Below are 21,606 nucleotides of genomic sequence, written 5' to 3' on the forward strand. Positions count from 1 at the left end.
TACTCCTGTTGCGCTGGGCATGGTGTGTTGAACGTCCTTCAGAGTTGCAAAAATCCAGTCACAGCTCTCCTTTTCCTTGTTTTCCTGCGTTACCCCAGCCTCTTTGGGGCTTTTCAGGTTCCCCGTTGTGTTTGGAGACCAAACCATGCACTTGAAATGTTCTTCTCCCCCTTGGGATGCTAAAAATATCGTGAGCTCTCCATACTATGACTCTATTGCATGAATACTCAAAATGTCAGGTTGTGGGCAGTCTCACCTATATTTCTTTTTTTTCTGTCTTTGGGGAATGGCTAATTTTTAATGAAACAAGAAGTCAACTTTGTACTGGGATTTTAAAGCATTGTTAATTTTTATTGAGTGACACTATAAAAGTAATAGAAGTTGCTTACTTTGTCCCTCTTCGCTTTCTTTACTCTTTTTGTAGAAAACTGAACCTTTGGGGTGATTTAAATTCTTCTTAGGCAGTTCAGGACTTGCCTCCTGAGTAAGGGGGATCTTTGCAGCTCTGAGGTGACCTTGGCTGATCTCATGTATAAATGCCTCCTGTTCCCTCCTTCTGCTATGAAAATGGAGATCTTACTCACGTGTTGATGAAAAACCTTAGTCAGGGCAGTTGGTTTTGTTTATGTGCTGTTGGATCACTTTCCTGCCAGGTTATGAGCTTAGAGACTTTTTTTTTTTTTTTTAATCCGATCTCTTACCAAAGTTTCAAGGGGTACAGGGAGTTTTTTCCTATTCTTTGCATCTGCTTTCTTTCTCTGTAATTCTTTGGGGGTAGTCCCTTTTGAGCATAGTGAAGTTTGTCTGATAGTGATTTGATTTATGCAAGTTTTATGGGGTTTTTTTGTTTAGTTGATTTTTCTTTTTGGGGGACAAAAAAAAAAAAAAGCAAACCACAAAAAGAAGCTCAAGTACTGGCTGAATTTGTCTTATTGATGGCTTTTTTTTTCCGCTTTATTTTTGTGAAGGTTTTGCATTTCTTTCAGCGTACAGCTTTTAGCTGCCTCTCAGTAAATGCCTTATAAATAAGTAAAATAAATAACGCTCGTAAAAGGGGTTGGTTTGGCGCATGGTGTCTAGAGGGCTGATCAGTGGAGGATATACTGGAGGAATCAGACCTCTTCTGGCCAGATGGAGAACCTGAGTGGTCTAATGGGTCTCTTCCCTCCCTAATTCCTGTTACTTGCTCATTAATGACTCCCTGTGACAGGTTGGTATCATGCGCAGTCCCATTACCTTGATCTGAGAGGCTGAGCAAAGGATTTTTCAGCATCCCCAAGGTGCGATAAAAGTCTCCATTGCCATCGCAGGATGGTTTCTTATCCCCCATTGATTTTAAGGGCTGCAACGGCATAGACAATGGGTGCCAAACTCTCAGTTTATGTAAATCTGTGCAGCTCCAACAGCAGCAATCTCTTCTGAACGTGCCTCATCCTGGAGGACTAGCGTATGGCTTTTAAAAATTAAGTGTACAAGGCTTTTAAAGTAAGATGTCTGTTTTAACACTGGCTTCATAGCATCTCTCCAGCACAGCTTGACGTGTTGCTCCTTTGGTAGAGTTACTGCTCGCATGGGCAGAACTGGTAAATTGAGAGGGATTTTCCACATCCAGCACAGGAAGTACACAGATTTTGATAGAGTGAATCTTGGTCAAAGCAAGTTAGATTTACCCCAAAATAGCTCAGTCTCCCCAAGATCCTGGAGACTCAAGCTGGAGTCTCAGTTCTGCTATTTCCCTGGTAAGAGCCATATCAAATTCCAACCTTTGGCTGTTCCAGAGTGCACATCTTGTCCTTTTGGGATAACTGACCTTTATGTAAGCATGTAAATATTATGCTCGAATTAGAATATTAGATAAAATTTTAGGATAGGGACTTAAACCTGAGTCATTTTCTCACTTGACTGACAAGCACTTTCCTCTTCTCTTGCATTCCTGTCTGAGATTCTTTTGCCTGTATGTGTGTTTTCCAAAATATTTAACAAATGTGAAAGCTCTTGGATTTGCCTTAGTGTGAAATGACGTGTGTGTGAAGTCTTGAACAGTCAACTGCTTCCTACTCTGATCTTCTCCAAAGCAGGCAGTAGCAAAGGTCTGTACTGTTTCTGCAGAGAACTGCCCATGTATCAGATCTGTCTTCCATCAACCTCGTCTTCATTCATAGGAAGACACTGGTTGAGTGAGTAGCTTTCACTTTGAATTGTCCTGGTTTTGCAGCTCAGGTTAGAGAGGTGCCTGGATGCTGTAGCTGCTGCTTTCCCTTCTGCAGTTGCACACATGACATGAACACGTTCTTAGAAATTCAACGTCCGCACAAGTGCTTTCTCTACCTTGACTTGCTGTCTGTTCTCCAAGGACCACGCTCTGCTTTGTTCTGAAGGGTTGATGGGCCCAGAAGTATTTTTAGAGGATGCAAAATTTTGTCTTTGAAACAGATGGTATATAGGCTGTACAGGAGATGGATTCGTTAGGATTGCGGAGGGGGGAAGAGAGGGAATTGTAATATCTGTGAGATCTCTGCAGGATCAATCCTGTTCTCCTAGAGAAACAAATAGTTATTAGTGAAAACTCTCAATTTATTCTTTAAAACATTGTGCATCCAGCAAAGGATAATAACTGTTAGCTGAGTTAAAGACAATTGCTTGAGGCTTTATAGCCAAAGTCTGCACTAAAATCTGTTACTGAGATGTAGTAAGCGGGGTGAAAATACACGGTGGTATTCAAGCTTGTTTTGAATACTCATGTTGTCCAGGCACATTAGTTACTTTTTATGCTATTCGGTGACTTTTGGTGTCAACCCAGAGAAGCCCAAAAGAGAAGAGGGGATTTTGTCTGTCAGTGAAAAAATATTGAAGTGACTTGTACAAAGTTACAGGCCAAGCCTAAGTCTGCAGAGTCATTAAAATAGAGGATTTCTTAAATTTCTATGGAAATAATTGTGCCACATTTCTAATCGGTTCTTTTTTCCTTCCTTAAATATTGAAGTGTGACTGATAGCGAGTTATGAGTTTTTACAAATGGATGCGTCCTGAGAAAGTCCCACATGTAAATATTAAGAATGTCATTTATTTGGCATCTTCCATTGTGGAAGATCTTGAAGTACTTTGCATACTTGATATGCTAAGTCCAAAAATAGTGACCTGCAGATAATTGGAGAGTGAATTTGAGACAGTGAACATTCAAGAATGTAAAAAGGCAACAGTACTCCTAGGTTTCTGCCACTTTTTTTATACACATGTACACACACACATATATATTTCTTAAATCTGAAGTCACTGTGTATTGCAAAACAAACCATGTTTCCAGCTTCCAGCTGCTCTTAGGGTAGAGTATTCTCCTCCCCTGATGGAAACACCCAAGAAGCTCTCTAGCTCAAACACAGGAGGTGATCACAGTGAAGAAGCCCATTTTATCTGAGCCAAAACACAGAAAAGATTTTGAGTATTAAAGTCTTGAACAATGAGATAGAAGATATCAGAATCCAGCCCTGGGAATTTCATGCAGTTGCTGAAATATGAAGAGTTAGAAATTTTGGGGCTGGCAGAGTCAGAGATCTGTGCAAGGTCCATGGGATGGAGGGTTTCTTGCTGTTATAGTCATGCCTTGTCCTATCATGACACATGACAAGTGCATTCACTATTTCTGCATCCAAAGGACCCAATTTATCCGTTTTGGCGTAACAGGCATTGCTAGATGTTGTCCCCTTTGTCTCATGAGTTACCTGCCCAAACACTTCTTCATTGTGTTGTTTCGAAAGAAAATAAATTAAAAGACAAATAAATGATTGAAAAATCCAGTATTTATTTTTTTTTTTCTCTGAAAAAGTGTACTGCTTCTTTATCGTTTCTTTCTCTGCTGTTGACAGTGACCTCTCTGGAAAGAAGCCTTCGATCTCTGGGGACCTCAAATGATACTCAAGAGCTACAGGATGGACTGTGAGTTTGTTTTGAATTGCTGCAGATCTTTGTCCCAGCCTTTTCATTTTTTTCCTCATCTATCCTCACCCTTTCTTCTGTCCTTTTTCTATAGCTGGACACTTTTTTTTGGTCAGGCTTACTTCATTTTGTTCCTTTCTCTTGGTGATTAATGATCGTAGGACGTGTATTGATCGTATAAAGCTTTGCTTGTGCTGGTTTCAGGTGGCAGAGAATGGTAGGCAGATAACAGAAAATGATGGCCCACAGTGAAAGAGGGTTTTCTGTGGTTGTGTATGTGTTGTTATTTTTTTATGTTTGTTGTTTTTTGTTCTTTTTTTTAGTGCATTTTTAATGTGAAGCCAGACTAGGATGCTTGTGTAGCTTCTTCCATTTTTCCCCTCCTCCCCCCCCCCCCCCCCGGCCAAAAACCATGAACCTAAGAGGAAAAAAAAAAAAAGAGGAGCAAAAAGATATTTTACAGGTGGAAAAGTGTGTTGTGGTGTCAAAACCTGCATCACACGACACAACACTGAGAAAATGAAACTTCAGTTTCACTTGCCATAGATACAGTTCATTAAACTCTCTTCTAGATATGTGTATACACAAACACACACTGTTAGTTTTCATTGTACGCATGCTAATTAGAGAATTAAAATGGCTTTTCCACAATTTATTAAAGCTGCTTCCCTTAATGCAGCTTGCATGCAAAAATCAAGTACTTAGGATGTGGCTCTGATTTCATGTATATGACTGCAGTTCCTGCTGAGATTCTGCTGTGAACAAAGGGGAGAATTTGGTTTCTATTTCTTTATATTGGCTTTATAGACTGTAATTTGCCTGATGGACTTGACTGACCTTCTCAATGCAATATAAACTCTCAGACTGGTTTGCAGTCTCTCTCCTTCTCTCTCCAATCCATTGCTTTCATCAGTGCATCAGATCTGCTCTAATTCACATATACTCTGTTTTGCAAACTTGAGGATTAAAAATAGTAATAATAATAATAGTCAGAAGATTTGGAACTAAATTTAGGAGATTGGAGAGGATGTAAGAGTAAGAAGTCAGCCTGTGGAGATCAATGTAATCAGGAAAGATGTTTACATGTACAAAATTATTTGTAGCATAAACCACCCCAGTAACTGCTGGAGATCCTTAACCCAGGAAAGCCTCTCTATCATGCAGAGCAGCTATTGTGCGTGCACTCCTATACTATTCTTTTTTATTTAAGAATCAATTCCTTTACTCTTCAGAGCACTTCAAAAACATGGGTAGATAATTTTCTTCTTTCCTGAGCAGTTACATAAATAGATGCATAATGCACTAATTGCAATAATTATTTTTGATCTCGGAATTATCATTAATTGTCCAGATAGCTAAATGGAGCTTATTTTTATTTTAACCGTGCTTCCCTGGCCCTATCGTCAGCCCCAGAATTCCTCCAGCTGTCTCCTTCCTCCCTCCTGGTTCATCCCCTCTCTCCATGCTCTAGCAGGAGATCTGTCCTAATTTCTTCCATTTGGCTCGTTGCATCTCTGGACCGAACAGTTGCAGGGTACCCAGCAGAGGAGGACCAGCAGCTGTCTTCCCCTCAATCCCTCCATTCTTTCGTCCTGTCCTAACACCGATGTGTCCTTCGCATTGCCCCTATTTCATCGCCAGATGCGTGCAAGCAGCCTTGAATGCTCTACAAGCACCTCTGCCTGCCTCTCACGAGAGCTGCACCAGCAAAAAGCAGTATGCCATGAATCACGAGAGCTGGCAGTGCTGCATATATCTCTATGCTCAGGAACAAGTAGAGGGTCAGCTCTTCAGGTGAGACCTTTAGGGCAGTGTTTTCTGCTTCCCCGGCTGCAAATCATGGCTTAATCTTCCTCCTTCGCCACTTGGCCCCTTTCCTTCAAAGGTTGATGCATGTTTCTCCTTGAACATCCTCTAACTTGGAAGATGGCTGGGGAGCAATGAGTGAACATTTGGTAGGTTTATAGCCTTGGCTATTAGAAAAACGATAGTGTTTGTGGGTATCTAAATAGTAAAATTGCCACACTTTCTACTTTCATACTAACTAGATGACTATCGCTCTGCCTAAAATGAGACTGTCAGGCAGGCGAGGGGAGGCAGAATGTTTGAGAATAGGGGTTCACGGTGAATACTGGTCCTGCCACATAGGACATTTAGCTACCATAGTCTGTATACTGCAAAATACGTGTTTACCTAGCTGCAGGGTCCTGCTAAAATAGAAAAAAACCCACCCAAAGTTACCTCACTCCTTTTCAAATTCATGCAGACTTTCTCCCTCGTACGCACCAGATTTATAAGGGCATCAAGATGACGGCAGACTTCTTACTGTCAAATTGGGCTAGTCCCTTTTCTGAAATGGTTTCTCTCCCTTTGATAGCTGAGTCGTTCAGCATAAGGACTGTATCTGTGGCAAGTGAATTTGGGAGAGTTCATCCCAAATGGAGTGCCAGCTCTAGTCAGCGAGGCAGACGTGGCTGCTGATGTGTGAGTAGTGTATATATGAGACCCAACAGTGAATAATCTTGGTCAAAGCTCTTCCCAGAGCCTGTACAAATACTTGTGTGCTATGTGCTTGGAGCTGGAAGTCCTAGCAAGTGAAATGTAAATACCTGTAAGAAGCTCTAGATGGAGTCTGCTGAATGCAGCTGACCCTGGATTAATTGGGAAGGGAATGGGAGCAAAAGGAAAAAAAAGGTGCATGGAGCTGGGATGAGGAGCTAGGGCCAGTAGGAACGCTGACAGCTTTCTCCAATGATGCTTGGCTACCAACAGCTTGCTAAATACTGATATGTTACAAGAAAAAATGACTAATTTTTAGGTTTCCCCCCCCCCCCCCGACCTTTCATTTAATCAAAGCTCGCAAGGAATTTATGTGCCTCCTTAGCCAGAAGATTTGGGATGAGGGATTTCTCCAACATTAGACACCGAAGGTAACTAGCTTTTAATTTAGGCAAATACACTTAAATACCCAGATACATCACTGTCTCTAAGAGACAGTGCAAACCAGTCTCTATTCTTGTGAGTCGGTATGTCTGGTTTGTCTCCCAACAGCCTCAAAAAAGAGGCTGGAGATGAAAGCATTCCTGTAAACTGGGCAACGCACTCTGAGAAGTATGGCACGCTCCCCCATATCAGTCTTGCCCACGTTTGTTCATTGCTGACCCAACACATTCAGGCGTGAAGGATGCCCTTGCCCAGCTGAACCCAGACATTTGGGTGCAGAGACATCCCCTTTTAATGTTACTGTAAGGATAAAGCATCCCTGTGTACCACCAGATTTTTTTTTTTTTTATGAGAACAAGATTTAGTAAGAAAAAAATGTTAAGCTAGCATTTTTTAGGAAAAAAAAAAAAAAAAAAAGGCTTGCATTTTTTCACAACCTGACCCGATCTTACTCTGACTAAAAGAAAAGAAAAGTGGTCATGCAAGTTGCAAGTATTATTGGAACAGGCTCCCCAGAGAGGCAGTGGAGTCACCATCCCTGGAGGTGTTCAAAAAGCTTATAGATATGGCATTTTGGGACATTGTCTAGTAGAAATGGTGGTGTTGGGTTGACGGTTGGACTTGATGATCCTAGAGGTCTTTTCCAACCTTAAAGATTCTATGATTCTATGATTCTAAGTAGCATTTGATAGCCACCTCAAAGCCATGAGACTGAGCTTTTAGTGTCATGAAGGGTCCTTGATGCCCTTTCTGTGGAGGCTGGTTGACCATAGCAGCGATCCATACTCTCCAAACCAGGCTTCCTGTATAGCTCAGATCAGTGAGGAGTATAGCTCCTCATTGGACATTTGGCCTTAGCTCATTCCATGTGCAAGGTCAAGAACAATATTGCATTGAGTTACAGTCATAACTTCTACCCTTTAAGTGTGTCTGGGTTGTAGCCCATGAATCTTCACTCTGTGGCATTTTTGAGTCCTTTACCAGTCACTAGCAGGAGCATTTGCCTATTTAGAGAGGAATTACAAGAAGGATATTTTTGGGGCTTTTAGCACTGATGAGATTTTTTTCAGTGTGTCCATGCTGCAAGATGTGTTGATTTCTCCTGATTTGAGGAAAAGTCCAAATTTTAGCTTTCTTCTCCCTTCTCCCTTCGTTTTTGTGTTTTGTTTTGTTTTGTTTTTAAATGTGCACATTATTGAAACGGATAGGGATTTTTCTGCAACTGAGAGAGGGCTCAACTCTACATCTGTACAATGTGAGAAAATAAAACTGCTTTTCTGATTGAATTGATACAGCAATCCTGGTTAAGATGGTGCATGGGAGAGAATTCCTATGACCACCTCCTGAGCATCCCATCTGAGCAGTATTAGTGAATATATACCCACGAAGTGCTCACTTTGTGCAGAACACTGATGGAGCGCATGCTTTTTAATATATAATACCTTAATGATTTTATTACGGCTATGCTGCAGAACTGGTTACAGTGCAGGACTGCAAAAGAGTTTCAAATGGAGTTTCAAATGGAAGCTCAGTTTGAGATCTGAGCTGCTTTGGAGTGAGACAAAGACAACAGTCCTGGAAGAGGCCAAAAGTGCAGCTCATACCTGCCTTTTGGCCAAACATTAGCCTCACAGGGCACCTATTTTCCCTGGGCATGCAAGTTCTGCCAAAATGCAATATAGTTTGCCGTATTCTTTGCTGGGATTAGAGTGAACTCCATCTTCCTCACCCTTCCCCAGCAAATTTGCCACATCACCAGAAAAAAAAAAAAATTCGGGTGAGTAAAATAATTTCATCAGTTTATTTTGCCACCACACAACCCTGTAATCGAGTGATACCTCTGGTGAAGCAGTGCTGATGCAACATATGCAGGTGCCCCATTTGGGGTGCTCTTGGGACAAGAAGTATCTTTATCTAAGCTTGAAGCCTCTACAAACAGCAAGAGTCAACTAAAGGATGGCAATGAATGAGCTCTTCAATGCACTCAGGCTCAGTTCAAGGTGGTTTGCTGTATCTGTAGAAGCACTTTCAGAATACGTTGACATTCAGGACATAATCGTTAAGTCTACAATGAATTGGACCCAGACATAGCACTTACTTGACTCAGGTTGTTCATATCACCTTTGTTATGGATAAGCTCAGCCTGTGTGAGCTTGGTCTATGGTGTCTGTCAAGCTTCAGCTCATCCTGATAAGGTAGATGACTCTTGAGGCTACTGAGATGCCTCGGGGTATCTGAGGCGTACATGTGGGGCTGGCAATTTTGGCACAGGACTTGCTGTTCATATACTTCTGAAACAACAGCTGTAGGCTTGGTGGCACCCTAGGGTGTCTCAAGTGACACTGGGTGTCCCCCTGAATCAAATGGAGGAATTACCACTGGTAGTTTACCTTCAGGGTGAATAATTAAGACAACCCAGTTTCTTCACACCTAACTGATACTACTCTAAGCAGCAGAGTAACCCTTTGCTTTTTTTTTGTGAGTTTTGGGGTCATTCATACCTTAGCTGGACTGAAATGATCTTGGATATACCCAGCTTCCTCTCATGGTTGTTCTCATGGCTAGGAGGCTCATTTGCCTGTTGGGGAGGTGGATGAATCCATGCCCCTCAGCTTTTCAGAATTGACATAAAACAATAAAGGCTTTTTTCTCAGTTCTTTTTATCGTTTATGCGTATTGTTTCCTTTTTCCTTTCCTATTTTACCCTTATGTTTGATAAGTTGGAGGTATAGCTTAAATTTTATATTTTTTTTTTTTTAAAGCTTCTGTTAAAACCTTTTTAATTCCTCTGGAATGCAAATTCATTTATAGCAGAAAGATATTTGAAAGTCGTAATTTACTGAAAGAAGATTTTTTTAAAGTAAATCAGACAGAAGCTTTTAAGTGTCAGCATGTTTAATTAAGGGTAGGATTTAATAATATTTTATATGGTTTTGTTATACTGCTTGTATAAGCTTTAAAAAAAAATATTTCCATAAATATTTTGAAATGTCATTTTGATTCCCTTAATATGTTAAACCCTTCAAAGTAATACCTTCCCTGTTCAACTCAAAGCGGTCGGATTAACTTTATCTATCATCCATTTATCGCTGCTGGCATCAATTTCTGACATGCAAAACCTTCTAGGTTTGGCAGTAAAAATGGGTTGCCAGATTGCAACATTTGCATTTAACTGTATAATACACTTGCTGCATTAATAACTGTATTTATGTGACAGATCTCACCCTTAAGAATCCCAGAGCTCCAGATATATGACATCTCTGTGATAAATTACAAAAGCTGGTGGTGAACTGCAGAACTCTCCAATGATGATAAATTCACCTGCTTTTGACCACCTTCCCTGCTTAGAGAGGTCCTTGGAGTATCCGTTCACATGCCTGAACAGTTTCTAATGGTCACTGCAAATCAATCTATCTGAGAAGTTTTTCTTGTCAGTGTTTTCCTCCCAGATTGCCCTTGCCAGAGGTCTGAGATGGCCGAAAACCTTGGTCAAAGCAATAGCATCTTCCCATGTTGAGACATCAGCTTTTGGAAATAGCCTGTGAATTTTAGGCCATGAAGTGATGGAGCAATGATTAGTTATTTGTGGCAAATGATGGATGCTCCAGGAGATGCAAGCATGGGGACAAGGAAAGATGGCATCTGTGAGATAACCAATCATCTCCTCTTGAAGGTCTTTGCTACCGCTTCTTATGTCATTTTTCCATGCTTTCATGTCTGAGCTCAAAATTTCTGATCTCTGGTGTCATGGTGAGTCAAGAAAACAAGACCATAGGAGCCCACCCACTACTGGTGTCTCCGCAGGTGACAACTGGGTTGCATGGGAGCCCCAGCCTTACCAAATATCCTTGTTCCCATCTCCACTTGGCAGATTTGCCCATGTAGGTCCAACTGGTTAAACATGTCTGTAACATCTTCAGGGGAGCTGAGGAACAGGAGACGTTGGTTACCACAGTGTGAGCACAGATCCTTGCACGCTCACTCCAAGGAACAGGGTCTGCAGTGACATCCCATGGTCTTTATGCCATTCACGGCACAGATTTGGGTAAACAAAGAGATGACTGTTGTCTTCTGCCAGTGACTAGATATTGTAAGAACAAGCCTTCTCCCCACCCCATGCACCCCTTTTTATTTGGTGCCTCAGGTGAAAAGTGTACGTTCCCATTTTGGAAGCCAACTGCATTCTGAAGCAAGCGCTCTATTGGTAGCAAGAAAATTTTACACTAGCAGAAGTGTAGCTGGATATTGCCTTGTGCAAAAATACTGTCATGCTCGGTCTTTTCATAAATTTATTCTAAGATGTTTATCTGGGAAATGCTGAACTCACACTGATGTTATTTTATTTTTTGTTTTGTGGGTGACAGCAGGAGGAATAAATAGAATAAACTGCTCTGTCGCTTTCCAGCTCTTGGACCACCATGATTACAGCAATACTTTTACTAATTTTTCAGAAGCCTTTCTGAGCTTAATCAATGGAACATATGAAGATCTCCCCTTCTATTATTATCTAAAATATTAGCTTTTTAATTTTGGGTTTGCATCTTTTGCCAGTCTCGTGTATTGGAAATGAAATGTGGTATTTGACTAGGTTAAAGATCGGCGTTTTGAGACAACAGAGCAAAATTTATCCTCCCTCACCTCAAAAAACAAACCAACTTCAAATATTTTGCCTCTTTCCTCCCGCAGAGTTAGAGATAGTGGAAGACGAGTTCACATTTTGTTAGCATAGCCTGCAGAGGGCAAACAATTTTTTATTTGGGTTGAAATATCCACAGGCAGGAAGTTTATCTTACTATTTGAGATCCTGATTGGAGTGACTTGCCTCTGGATTTATAAGCACAAGTTTTGTAAACTTTCAGAGACAAAAAAAAAAAAAAAAAAAAAATTCCTGGAGGGGGGGACGGAACAGCTGTGTGTTTATGGTAAGGTTTTATGCCCATAGTTACACATTCAGCAATGCAGTTCATATTGATTGACTGGAGGGACCTGTGGGGTGAAGTTTGTTCAATAATTCATGTATGCAGGCATGGAGTGTGCGGTTGTCTGGGCTGAGCATCCATTCTGCCGTGGTCTCCTTCAGGGCTCTGACACGCTAATCCAAACATGCTAATGTTTATTAGAATACTTCTGTTGGCTTTGTGTAAGGTCTCGTTTATTCCCTGAGTCTTACACCGGCCATAAAGCCAGGACCAGTGGTCCCGTCAACGAGAATGATGTTTGTTGTGATCCGTGGCTTCGGCTGACGCGTTCAGTCGCGTTTCTGCAGGCTATCTGTGGAAGCACTTCGCATCCTCTGGAAGGTTTGCTGGATTTGAGGAGGAAAGAAAAGAAAGAAAAAAAAGTAGAGTCCAGTCTCGGAGAAGAGCATAAGGATCTGCCAAGCCATTGCTTGCTGGAGAAGTCACTCTGGGTTGCTAGTATCATTATGTTTTTTCACTGCAGTGCTCTAATGGATGAGTCCTTTTGCACTGTGCTCAGTCAGGGCCATAGTAAACCCTCTGTGCAGACACTCATCTTCCCACCACAGGAGACACCACCAGGGGTTAACCAGATCTTTAGGCGATGTGTATGGACATCAGGTGTTTTAACTAAGGAGATGGTTTTTAACAAGTAACACTTCCACAGAGCAATAATGGGAGATCAGGAGGAAATCTTTTAGGGGACTGGGTTTCAACGCCTTTCCCTACTTTGTTTGAAGTGGAACTAGATAAGCAAGATGAGGATGCTCCCTGAGAAATTGTCTTGGAGGAGGAGAAGTGAATAATGCCAGCTGAAAGCTACAAAGAAAAGAAAAGAGAAGCCAAGGCTGCTTTAGAGAAATTATAATTTTAATACAACATCGACTGTTTGTTAGTAATGTCACAGCTTTTGGAATTTAGCATGTGACTTAGCAGATTTATTCCAGAAAATGCTTGTGATCAGCTATGGGTCCATGATCTCCTCTTGAACAACTAAGCTGAAGGTCAAGTGTTTGACAAACATGAGTGTTTTATTTTGAAGAAAGTCAAACCTCAAGGGGATAATACGTGTTTACCAGGACATTTTATATTGCTGTCTCCTTATATTCTCTCTCCCAGCGTTCACAAAACACAGATGCAATTTGCACATGGAGAGCTTGCCTGTTCGCATCCTGTGATCTTCATGCATTCAGTCTTGCAGAATAATGAACAAGTAATGCCATGCCTCTTTCCTCGATTGCAATGTCACAGAACAGGAATTTTCTTTCCAGATTTAAGATAATGAGGGGAAAAAAAAATAATCTTAGTTCCCCAGTACACATCCTTAGGGGTTAAACTAGCTGAGGAGGAGTTTTCATCCTCCTTTAACAGTTATTTTATTAATATTAATAGAGTAAATAATTCCGGAAGGTTAAGACTGTAGACGTGACCCCCCCTGCACTTTGCAACAGTAAACAGTTCAATAAAGTTTGAGTGTTTGAGTACCATGAGTGCTGTGCATTTGGTCCCATGGCAATAACCACGTTACAAAAGGTGCAGATAAAGAAAGCAAACTTGTTAAAGCATTCAAAAGGTACAGCGTTGAAGGAGTGCTTTGTTTCAACTGTATTTCTCCTTTTCTTTCTCTTAAACTGCAGGAAACAGTAACCCTGTGTGCCAAAGTCTTGTCTAACACCCTTTTAGATGGTGTTAAAATTATAATAACTTCCCTTTTGGGTGAAAAATGGATAAATCTTTGCTTTGAGAGGAGATGGCTGTGGCTGGAGTCCAGTCTTGCTTCTTGGAGGCAAAACCTGGCGTGGAGAAGTAGAAAAACAGCAGGAGAAAAGCAGCAGCTTTTGTTTCTGGTGCTTACTCCCAAGAGGTGCCAACTGAAAAATGTTGGGTTTGGCCAAAAGTAGCACATAGCTGATCACTGCTGTCTAGTAAGCTTGTACCGCCATTGAACCAAAATGCTATTTCTAGATGCCTTTTTGAGCAGGACTTTATGCAGGACTTCAGAGGAAGCTGACTGAGATGATTAAGCAAAGATGTAAAAGGAACAGGGCAATACAGGTTGCTGTAAGTTTGATCAACAAAAACGATGCTGCCTGTGGGATGGGGGGGAGGTAAATTAGTGTTACTCATTCAGGTGAATCTGTCTCTGGTGGAAGGAAGGAGGTGAGAGCAGAAAGATGGACTTGCTTTGCAGATGCAGGTGCAGATGAAGATTGCACACCTTGAATACTGTGTTCAGTTTTGAATCCCTCACTACAAGAAGGACACTGAGGTGCTGGAGTGTGTCCAGAGAAGGGCAACAAAGCTGGTGAAGGGTCTAGAGCACAAGTCTGATGAGGAGCAGCTGAGGGAACTCAAGATGTTTAGCCTGGAGAAAAGGAGGCTCAGGGGAGACCTGATCACTCTCTACAACTACCTGAAAAGAGGCTGTAGCCAGGTGGGGGTTGGTCTCTTCTCCCAAGTTACAATCAATAGGACAAGAGGAAAGGGCCTCAAGTTGTGCCAGGGGAGGTTTAGATTGGATATTAGGAAAAATTTCTTTAGCAAAAGGGTTGTCAAGCATTGGAACAGGCTGCCCAGGGAAGTGGTTGAGTCACCATCCCTGGAGGTATTTAAAAGATGCGTAGACATGGTGCTTAGGGACATGGTTTAGTGGTGGACTTGACAATGTTTGGTTTACGGTTGAACTTGGAGATCTTAAGAGTCTCTTCCAACCTAAATGACTCTATGACTCTATGGTTCTATGACAGTGCAGAGTCAGCGTAACCAGGAGAGGTTGGGGTTGTATTGTCAGAGAGCAGTGCTGATGTGGACTGGGGACTGTTAAAACTATTTTCTGCGGGTGGACTCCAAACAACTGAAAGAGGTTCATGAAATTGATACTTTGAGGGCTTCCTGCTTATGTGCAGGATTGCAGTGTTTTTCCCGTGTGAAGCTCTAAGTGCTCTTATTTCCTTTCAGTATAATTACCCAGTACCAAAGTCTGATGCCTGACATTTTTGTTGTGTGTTTATGGTACTGCACATGATTGCAGGTGTGTTATCATATGGCAAGGTTAGAGATAAAACCATCTCAGAAGGTTCAACTGGTGCTGACGAATCATTTCTGTACATAGATCATTTAGCCGTCTGAGCAAGCAGATTGTAAATGGGATTTAATATGGGTTCGTATTAGCTGCTGAGATGTTTGAGAAGGTGGGAAAAACAGCTGAGTTATTTCCCAAAAAAGCAGGTTACAGCAGCAAGTTGACAGGAGATTTAGATTATAGTGTTGATAAAGCTCCTCAGCCTCTCCTGCTTGATTTACATCTGGAGTAGAGGGAAAATCCAGCTATGTCACATTGTCTGAAGAACATAAATGAAAGAAAGTAAGATTATTGAACTGCTGAGTATGGCAAATTCCCCCAAGCCCTGAAAAATAATGTATTTTAGCGATGCTGTACAGTTTATAAAGGTCAGTTTGCACTTCAATTGCAAATCTAGGTTTAAAGGTTGTAAAGGACACAGGAAAAAAATAGTGATTTCATTTTTTTTTTTTCTTTTGTAATTACCTCTTGGAATGCTGATAATATTTCAGACTCATTTGTAAAAAGATTTCACAGTACTATAGCAACAGGCATTTTAAAAGCCTCAATAGAAATGCTGAAAATCTAGATCCTAGTTTTATTTCTCCATTTTGCAGATGGACAAAATAAGCCTTGTGCATTTTTGAGGTTTTACAGTGAATTAATCACAAAGTTGGGAAGCAATCTTGTATGAAAGGTTCAGTCAAATAGCAAACCAAGTTTAATTAAAAAGAAGCCACATTTTTTTTTAATTTTATTTTTTTCTTATCCTTTTTTTACCAGCATTCTGGTTGTTAATCTCCTTTATTGAATATGATTTCGCACAGAGCTGGGACCACAGGGTTTTTGCATCCTGGTTAAATCTAGTGTTGACTGGTATGACAAGAGAAAAAGTTTCCGGCAATGAGGAAATGACCAGAAAAAGGAATAACCTTTTTCTCCTGTATAGATATGATTGGAACAGGACAAGAAATGTTAGTTTTAAGTAGGTGAGTAGATGCCTGTGCATTCTACCCAGGCCCTCCCTTACTACGGATGGCAGCCATCCCCTAGCTCCGTAAATTCTTGGCTATGCCTGAGTGACCACGCTGCTAACAAGCCATAAAAAGAGCAAGCTAGGTCACAGGGTAAAGGTTACTACATTACAGGACCAGACCATGCTAATTATGGCACGGAAAAGTTAATTTGGGTGGATCCAGCTAAATTATTGTGTTTCTTAGGCTGTTAGGAGGAGATATTTTTTCCCCTCTCACACCAGCCGAGGAAAGTTCCTTCCCTTGCCATGTGCTGCAGTCTATTTTATGTGTGTCTTCGTTCAACCAATTATGCCTGAGAGATGGACAATTAAAAAAAGCATCTGTTTTTACGGCAAGAGCACTGCTGCCTCTGGCATTTTACCTGCCATAGCAGTTTTCTACACAGGGGAGGAAGACGACTGAGGGAAAACGGGGTCGGAAGGAAATAAAAAATTTAAAAAAAAAAGAAGAAAACTTGGAAGATGCTCTTCTAAAAGCTGTTGGCTATGTGTGTGTCTCCTGAGCTGCCTGACTTTCTTTAAACAGCAAAATGTTTGAACAATGGATTGACAAGAGGATTGATCTGCCTAGTGAGAAGCTGGTCTCAGATGATGCTCTTGGGACGAGCAGTTGGGTCATGGCGCTAGAAATGCTTTTGGGTGTCAGACTGGGCACGTGTCACCCAAGACGGTTCCTACAACAGGCGCACAGCCTCTGAGAAGAGTCAGGATGCTTCTGTCCACTCCGCCTCTGGCAAAAATGAAAGATGGATGGATGCTCTGGGTGGAGGTGATGGGCTTTGGGACCTCTAGCTCACTGTTTTTCTCTCCACCTTGCCTTGTAGGAAATGTCACATGGCTCATTGCTGCGGGAGGAGAGAGAAACCAAGAGATGTAGGGCGATATTTGTCATGTGTTTTCCTGTATCCAAGCTGCTTTGGTGGGGGCTGCCACGTGAGACAGCTTAATGCCAGGACCTGAGCCCTGCTTTGACAACTGACTTAAGCAAAAATCATGGCCAAACCCACCTACTTCCTTTTATACAACCCTTCCCGCTGTGGTTTCTTCTGTATAGGCAGCTATGGGCTTTTGGGTTGCATCTCTTCCCAAATCTAAGCTCACTTGCACACCGAGCCAGGAGAATTTGGGAGTCAGGGTATAATGTTGCCACCCAGTAATCCCAGTCACACCCATAGAGCCATGGCCATTGCCTTAGGGAGAAGCACTCCAGGTACACGTCGTATATGCTGTTTAGTGCTAATTAGTCACTGCCAAGGAAATGTCAGCTGTATTTCATCCTCATTTTTATGAAGCCACGAGGGCTCAGTTTCTTTCTGCTCAAGCAGTATAATCAACAGACATCATTTCAGTATTTATTTTTTTTCCCAAATATATAACGATAGATAAATTGTGTATGAAAGTGTATATATATATGTCTGTGTACACTATGTAGATACCCTTACATAAATATGTAAACCACTTTATTAACTATATATATAATAATCATTTTGTTTTGTGTTTCCAAATGTCTTGCGTGTCGGGGTGAGGAGTGGCCAGACAGACACATGAATTGAGGCATGGAAGGAGATGAAATGAAAAAAAAATTGGGGTTTGGGATTTTCATTAACCTAAAACCCCATTAAGCAGCAGTGGTTTAAGGGACACGGTTTTGCAGCCAGCAGAGCTGTTAACAGTGCCTGATCCTGCTGCAATAGTTTCTGTTGCCACTGAGATTTCCTCCTGTTCTGTCTTCCAACATACAGGTAACATATGTAAGAATAAGAGCAGAGATCACTTTATGTGGATAGCCAGGATATACAGGGTTATGCACTTCCTCTTCCCTTTGAAATGTGTAAAATTCATTAAATATTGAATATTTCAGTATTGGGATCATCTCTCATTTAAGACTGCTGACTTTTTATTTTCTTTATTGTTTAGAAATGCAATGAGTATGTACAGTACTCTTCTCGCACTTGTCAACTGGCAAGATGATGGATAAAGAGGAGAAAAGAGATGCTCGTGCTTGTCAGTGATGCTTATATCCTGCTAAAAGCAAAGCACATTATATTTGCTTGTGAAGATATTCCTTAATCCAGCTGCTAGATCACAGAGTGATTGTGCAGCTCTTAGAAAGCCAGAGCATCTTTTATTGCAGTTGTCCAGATTTCCTTTTCAGAGAAAGTACATTTTCCCCAGACTGGTCCGAGCAATTTTGCCAATCTACCCATCCAAATAATATACGTAAACCCATATATGCACCTGCTTCCCTCACTGCATTCAGCGGGGGCTGCAAGATAGAGTGTGCTGGGAAGATCTGGTTTATGCATGAGCTGCTGTGCCTGCTCAGCAAAAGGAGATTATTCCTGTGCAGATGGGTAGTGTTACTGAAAAGTGCACCTTGGTGGCCTGCCTCTGTAATCTCTTCCCTTGGTATTTTGCAGGACTCGACGTGAACGACACGTAACCCTGAGCAAAGTAATTTATTGCTGTGTAATTGCGTGGAGTAGTGAGTGTACTCCTATTGTTTACGGGTTTGCTGCTCCTGGGGAATTTTGTCTTAGGCTGTGTTCAAATTGATCTTTTTCCTAGGTTTTGGTGGCAATGGTCAAGTTCAAGACTTAAGTGTTTGTTGGCTCAGCCTTACTTTGTCTAAAGCATTAAGGAATTATTCAGTGCTGATTAGGGTTAAAGAAAAAAAAAAAAAAAAGACGACAATGAGAATAAAGACGTGACCCAAAGAGCTGGTCCCTGTATTGTATAATGCAGGATGCTCTGAATTGTTCACCAGAAGCTGGGTCGAGGCCAAATCTGCTGCTTTTGCGTGTTGATTAACACCTGAGTAGGAGTACGTGTGGAGTCAGATGGAGCTCAATGGGAGCCAGAATATACCGTAATACCGTTAGGGTATAGCAACTTGCTTTTCCCACCCCCTGCAAGAAGAAAACGGGTAGAGGGTATAAGCAGGCAAGTTTGCCAGCTCTGTGGTGCCTTACATGTGAGTATTGCCCTAGAAAGTCGCCCATGAGAGGCTCCAAAGTTTCCGATGTGAAATTCCTCTCTGAGGTTTCTCTGTACGGTGTCTTACTAACACGAGTATGAGCTGTTGGACCTATCGAGAAAACGTGGTAGCTTAATAAATGATGATACAGGCAGCGTTTTATTCATAAATGACGGTGCGGATGGAGGCACAGAGAGGGGAGTAGGAGCTGAAGGAAGCATTAAATCTGGCATTTGTAGAGTGGGAAAATCATCAGCGTGAGGGGGAGCTGGAACATGATGGACTGTTTATTGTGAGAGAGGAGAGATTTATGACGAGCGTGTGAACGGCTCACTGTTTTCCCCATCACCTCCTGTTTTCATGGAGGAATAGAGTTTCTAGCTGAAATCAAAGTTTGCCTAAGCAAGAGCAAAACACTGTTCAGAGCAACCAGCAAAAATAAATAATGTAAGTAAAGAACCTCATATTACATTTTAAACTACCCTTGGCACAGTGCAAGATGATTGTAAAATTGCAAAGATGCCTAGAAAACACAAACTCTGAATAATTCCTGGGTGAAATGAAGAACAGGATTGGCTTCAAAAGAACGCTATACGTAATAAAGTTGAATAAAATACAGAAAGCTGACTCTGTCCTTTCATACGTACCGATAAGCTTTCACGTTTGCTTTTTTCAGGCTCCTCTCCCCTCCCCCATGAGTTGGCTTAATGCAAATTACTCCCTTTCTTCACGAATTTTCTTGTCTCGTGCACATATGACTGCATAGCTTTTATAGCCCGATACCTTCCACCTCGGTGGATGCATTAGCACATCTGCACTCTCATCTACCTGCCTTATCATTTGTGCCCTGGGCATCATTCTTTATTATAGTTGTGAATTTGCTTTGTTTTCTTGCACACCCTTTTTGATAGTTTTCTGACTCAAAGATTTAATACAGTCACACGATACGGCTTTCTTATTTAAATGACGATTTCATAGATAGTTCCCCGCAGCCACTGATGACTGCTTTTATAAATGGTTCACTTAAATAAAGCTTTAAGTTCTGATCAAAGCATATGGATATAGGTAGGTGTCTGCTCACCTGGGGATTGTATGCGGCTGTTTGTGTAGATTAATGAGGTGGTTCTGTATTTAAAGGGGTGCCGCTCACCATATAAATGTCAGAGGGCTTGGGAAAGATGTACGCTATTTGTAATGAGTTGTATTTTTCTTCAGTTGTGGGTTAGGTATATTTTGTGGGTTTATTTTTTGCCTTTTTTTTTTTTATGGACTGTAGTAACTTTTTAATCCAATTTACTTGTCACAGCTGTGATTACTCAATATGGGAAACAACAACGAACAGATTATTTTTAATCCTTTTTTAATCATTTTCCTTTCTTTAGTATTCTGCTGTTAACACATGGCTGCAGAGTCTGAGCTGTGTGTGTTGCAGAACATTTAATTCTGACTTTTGAAATCTAGATTGGCGAGAATAAGGACAAACAAACAAACAAAGCCATGCGACCCTTTCTGTTTACCTACAAAGCCTACAGGCTGGCCTCAAGGCCATCCCAATCCCCATCTTATTCAGGGGAGAGGTGTTAAGAAACAAAAATGTTCTGTACTTCTATGATACAGGAAGATACTAAAGCAATTCCTCTCTGAAATCTTTTAACCTTGTGCTTTACTGCTTTTTTTGTGTATATTCCAAAATTATTTTATTATTAAACAATTTGTAATAATGTCTTAAAACTGCTGCAGTGCAAAATAACTAATTCAGTCTGTCACCAACTTCCTTCTTGCTCTTGAGTTTTCAAGGAGAGAAACGGAGGAGCCCTGACCACCCCATGCCCCTAACAAAGCGCGTGACACCGACACTGATTCAGGCTTTAAGTCTTTAGATGATGCTGAAACCTCCCTTTGTAAAGGTGCGGGTACAATGGTTCACGTTATTTTAGCCCTTTGCTCTCCAAATACCTCGATAAGGGGAAAACAGGGATGCATGGGTAAAGGAGACATGTTGACACGTTGAGATGTTGAGATGTTGACAGCAGGCTCAATATGCATCAGCAGTGTGCCCTGGCAGCCAAGAGGGCAAACCGCATCCTTGGGTACATCAAACACAGCATAACCAGATGGTCAAAAGAGGTGATTATCCCGCTGTGTTCAGCATTCGTGCCGCCTCACCTTGAATATTATGTGCAGTTCTGACCCCCACAATTTAAGAAGGATGTGAAGGTACTTTAATGTGTCCAGAGGAGGGCAACAAAGCTGGTGAGAGGGCTGGAAGGTGTGTCCTATGAGGGGTGACTAAGGACTTTGGGCTTATCCGGTTTGGAGAGAAGGAGGCTGAGGGGTGACCTCATCGCTCCCTACAACTCCCTGAGGAGGGGAAGTGAGAAGGGAGGTGATGATCAGGGAGGTGATGATCTCTTCTCCCTTGGATCCAGTGATAGGATTCACGGGAATGGTTCAAAGCTGCCCCAGGAGAGGTTTAGACTGGACATTAGGAAGCATTTCTTTACCAAGAGGGTGGTCAAACACTGGAACAGGCTTCCTAGAGAGGTGGGCGATGCCCCAAGCCTGTGAGTGTTTAAGAGGCATTTGAACAATGTCCTTAACAACATGATTTAACTTTTGGTCAGCCCTGAATTGGTCAGTCAGTGGGACTAGATGATCGTTGTAGGTCCCTTCCAACTGAAATGAAATATTCTCTTCT

The 21,606-nt window shown here is 41.6% G+C and overlaps 1 protein-coding gene across 11 annotated transcripts in view; it reads left to right on the forward strand.

The window, feature by feature from the left end:
* The window catches only part of TSNARE1 (t-SNARE domain containing 1), a 498,360-nt gene that overhangs the window by 169,781 nt on the left and 306,973 nt on the right, over positions 1 to 21,606 (forward strand). For all 11 annotated transcript variants that reach the window (XM_054816241.1, XM_054816249.1, XM_054816243.1 and 8 more), the window contains one exon: positions 3,864 to 3,933. In XM_054816241.1, coding sequence (XP_054672216.1) covers positions 3,864 to 3,933 — 70 coding nt within the window. The remainder of the gene's footprint in view (positions 1 to 3,863; positions 3,934 to 21,606) is intronic.

The sequence above is a fragment of the Grus americana genome, chromosome 2 (assembly GCF_028858705.1).
Source record: "Grus americana isolate bGruAme1 chromosome 2, bGruAme1.mat, whole genome shotgun sequence".
Lineage (NCBI taxonomy): Eukaryota > Metazoa > Chordata > Aves > Gruiformes > Gruidae > Grus > Grus americana.